Below are 3,700 nucleotides of genomic sequence, written 5' to 3' on the forward strand. Positions count from 1 at the left end.
CTGCTGGACGGCGCGGCGGCGCCGTCGTCGCGCAGCGGCAGTGGCACTGCGGCGGCGCCGCCGCCACTCTCGCCGCGCGGCGGCCGCGGCAGCCTGGACGAGGCGTCGTTCAACAACCTGCTCGCCGCCGCGGCGGCCGGCGGCGGCGGGCCGCTCGCCGGACTGCTCGCCGGCGGCGCGCCGGCGGCGCGGCCGCTGATGGCGCCCAAGAGCCGCTACGTAGTCCTGCTCCTGGACTCCTCAGACACCGCCGCCCGCCTGGCCTCCCTCCTCTCCCGCAAGGGCCGTGCGCTGCTCGGACTGTCCAGCAGCGGCCAGTCCGTCGGCGTCGGCGTTGCGAGCGCGTACGGACTGCACGAGTCGCTGGCCATGCTGGACTCTGCCGGACTGGCCGCGAAGGACGTGGACTTCCTTATCACCAACTGCGGCAGCCAGGTCTGGTACGGCGGGCCCGTCGTCTCGTCGATGACGCGCAACGCGCAGTCCGCGCAGTCCGCGTTTTCCGGCGGAGCCGCCGCGGGGGCCGCGGAGGGCGTCGTCGCTGACGAGGCGTGGGACGCCTTCGCGGACCGCTGGTGGGACAAGACGTGCGTGCGGCGCGTGCTGGCGCAGCTCCTCGCGCAGCGCGGCCTGCTGACCGGGCTGACCAGCGCCGGCGGCGGTGCGCGCGTCGGCGCGGCGGCAGGGTCGCCGCCGGTCAAGATCACGGTCGACACGGAGACCGGCGCGCACCACCTTCTGCTCAAGCTGCACTCGACGGCATCGAGCGTCGCGGGCGCCGCGGGCGCCGGCGCGCCGCCCGCCGCGGCGCTGTCCGCGGCGGACACGCAGGCGCTCATATCCCGCATCAAGCGGCGCTTCCGCAGCAGCGGCCTGCGGACGCAGGTGACGGCGCAGGCGGAGGGGGACGGGTCGGTGCGGCTGCACGTGACGCCGCTGCGGGCGAGCCGGGCGCTGGCGCTGAGGTGGCTCGCGCAGAAGCACAAGGTGGAGCTTACTAACCTGGCGGTTGTCAGGTGGGTGCGCCGTGAAACATAACTGTTGTGCCTCCGTAATCTTGTTTCTGCACATTTTGGATAGATTGATCATCATTGGGAAAGGGTTTGCAGGACGAGGTGTTTTTGCCATACCTCAAAGCCGCATGATCTGTTGCATCCGCATGCTTGTGCTTTGCAGGCAAAGCGCCTGTTTGATTCCTACATCCAATTTGCCCTCCTCATCCGTACCCCCGCAGCTGCGCCCGCTCGATGGCCCCCGGCGAGCCGGCTCGCTTCGCAACCTCGGACGCGGAGGACAACCTCGGCGGCTCGCAGGGCGTCCTCGTCGTGCCCCCCGCCCCCGCCCCCTCGGCCACCGACGGCGCGGAGGGCGCCGCGGCCGCGGCCGCGGCGCAGCAGCTGCTCGGCGGCTTCCAGGTGGACCTGGGGCTGTACCAGCACGACGGCCGCCTGCAGATCCTAGAGGCCCGCAAGTGCTGAGCAGCGGTCGCGACGGCGCGAACTGCCGCGTGCAGCCGGCGCAAACGCCGAGGCGGCTGCCGCCAAATGGCGCTGCCTGCTGCTGCGGCGCCGCCTCGACTGGCAGGGCGCTGCGCCTTGGTTTGGGTGTCTGCTTATTCACGTAGCAGCCACCTGGCCTCGCGCTTTCTATGTCGGCATGTGCGAGTAGTGTCCGATCCCGTAATCGCCCACGCTCCAAGGTGTGGTGGCTCCAGGCTTTCTCAGGCTTACTTTTAGTTCTTTCTTGCCGTACGGCGGGTACAACTCACGCACACCAACACGCTCGTCGCTGCTCAAGGCGCGCTTGCTTGCTGTGCGTCCCTGTTTTTGATAAAGACGGGACTGCTTGGCTGTTGATCAGGGTTTGGGTTTGGAACTGGGCTGTGTACCCTCGCAGCCGTTTTTCACCTTGCACACAACAGCCGGGCGACGCGTCACCCATGTTTCAATACGAAAACGCCTCACAAAGCAAAACGAACGGTCCCCTTGGGCCTTTGGGCGCACCCCATCAAGGGACGGCCTTCATGGCACCTGGTGCTTGCGACACGCCCACGCTTACTCATCCCAGATGTGCCCTGCTGGGGCCACGTTCTTTGTTCCTTCCAATACTAGATCTCAACCAGATCTTGAAAAGATTGTCGTGCGTGTTTGACTAGATCGTCGAGCGTCTGTAGTGCGTTCAAGGTACTGCTCGCGCGTGGAATCGCGTGGGCTCTGCATGACGTGCCTGTGAGTGGTCTGGCAGGGGGTGTGGCGATCAGGCGTCCGCGTGCGGTCCGAGGATCAACCAGGGGTTTGTCCCAGGCCATGCGCGCCGATCGAGATGGGTGGTGCGCAATGCTGGACTGCGAGAGGATGGATCTGGCAACCGTCACCTCAGCATTTTGCTCCTCCCACGCGTCTTGGCACGCCCGCCGCTGCTTTTGCCCCGCGCGTTGTTTGGTGGGGTTGGTCACGCGGCCGCCCTACACCCACCCACCCAACCAGAGTCCAATCTTAATGTGCAGGCGTTGAAAGCGCCGCGCTTGCCCCTCCATCTGCGACACCAAGCATGCAGCTGCGACACTATGCTGCGCCCTTTGCCCTTGCCACGCCTCTGTTCCTTGCATTGTTGAGAGTGACGGCGGCGCATTCACATCCCTCCTGACTGGATCGGCGGTCGCCGTCTGCGAGGGATGGTAGGTCTGTTGATGCGATCTGGTGCCGCTTGTTTCCACCACGCCCGCTTCCCCTGACCCTGCTTCATGCCGACGGTCGTGCGCGTTGTGCGCGACCTATGTAGCCTGTAAGAACAATTTTACATTGGAGTAGCATTGGTCGCCGTCAGGCTCGGCCGCGCCGGCCCCTGTCTCATCCATACATGCAGGCTGTGGCGGTGGGTGCGAGCAGCGGCCCTGGGCCGCGCCAGCTGTCGCTTGCGAGGTGATCAGCAAGGTGGTGTTACAGGCTGCGAACTCACCTCGCCCTGCATCAACAAGAACGACGGCGAGAAAAACAAAAGACAGCGAAAAGCGGTGGCCAACATCCCAAGAACGCTTTCGTGAAGCGCACAAAGCATTCATGGGCGGTCAACCGGCGGTGGTGGTCAGCAGCAGAAACCGCATGCGGTCGAAGCCGTCATCCATCAAAAGCGCAGATGCACGCGGCAGCCAGGGGAGCCCCAAGGGTGGGCGGGCACACCTTTTGCAGAGCATGTGCAGCAGGGAAAGCGCCCGCCCGCGGTCAAAACCCAAGCTCCCATGCAGCAACACCAGGCAGCAACGGCAGCGAGAAGCGGCGGGCGCGCCAAGCGACGCCGCGGCTCGGCCGAGCGGGGCGCTGCCCAACGCAGCATTTGTTCGGGGACTCCTTGGCGATTACGGCCGCAGCGACTGTCGGGTCGTGCGTTTGTGGCCGTCGCCCACGCAGGTGGCGAGCGACGCCATGTTGCCCCCCAAAGCTCTGCAGTCCCCGGTGCCATACCCGAGGGCAGGGGGGGAGGGGGCTGCACGCACATGCGCAGCCGCACGAGCTTGTGACACCAAGCGGCTCAGGACCACAGAGCGTTGTGTCACCCCGAGCAGATTCGCCCCTGCCAGGCCCCCAGTCAAGAGTCCCGCGTCGTCATTATTGCCGGAGGAGCAAGCGGAGGCAGCGAGGGGCGGAGCATACCCGTACGCATCGCCACCGCCGCCGTCGCGCGCGGCGCGGCTGGGGGCGCC

The 3,700-nt window shown here is 66.6% G+C and overlaps 1 protein-coding gene across 1 annotated transcript; it reads left to right on the forward strand.

Annotated features, from left to right (window-relative positions):
- Nucleotides 1-369: 369 nt before the first annotated feature.
- On the forward strand, nt 370-1,478 carry MNEG_14287 (hypothetical protein; the record flags this gene model as incomplete). The annotated part of the gene is made up of 2 exons (XM_014037240.1): nt 370-1,016; nt 1,235-1,478. The coding sequence occupies 2 exons, from the start codon at nt 370-372 to the stop codon at nt 1,476-1,478; spliced, it is 891 nt and encodes a 296-aa protein (XP_013892694.1).
- Nucleotides 1,479-3,700: the final 2,222 nt, after the last annotated feature.

The sequence above is a fragment of the Monoraphidium neglectum genome (assembly GCF_000611645.1).
Source record: "Monoraphidium neglectum strain SAG 48.87 unplaced genomic scaffold scaffold04381, whole genome shotgun sequence".
Classification (NCBI taxonomy): Eukaryota; Viridiplantae; Chlorophyta; class Chlorophyceae; order Sphaeropleales; family Selenastraceae; genus Monoraphidium; species Monoraphidium neglectum.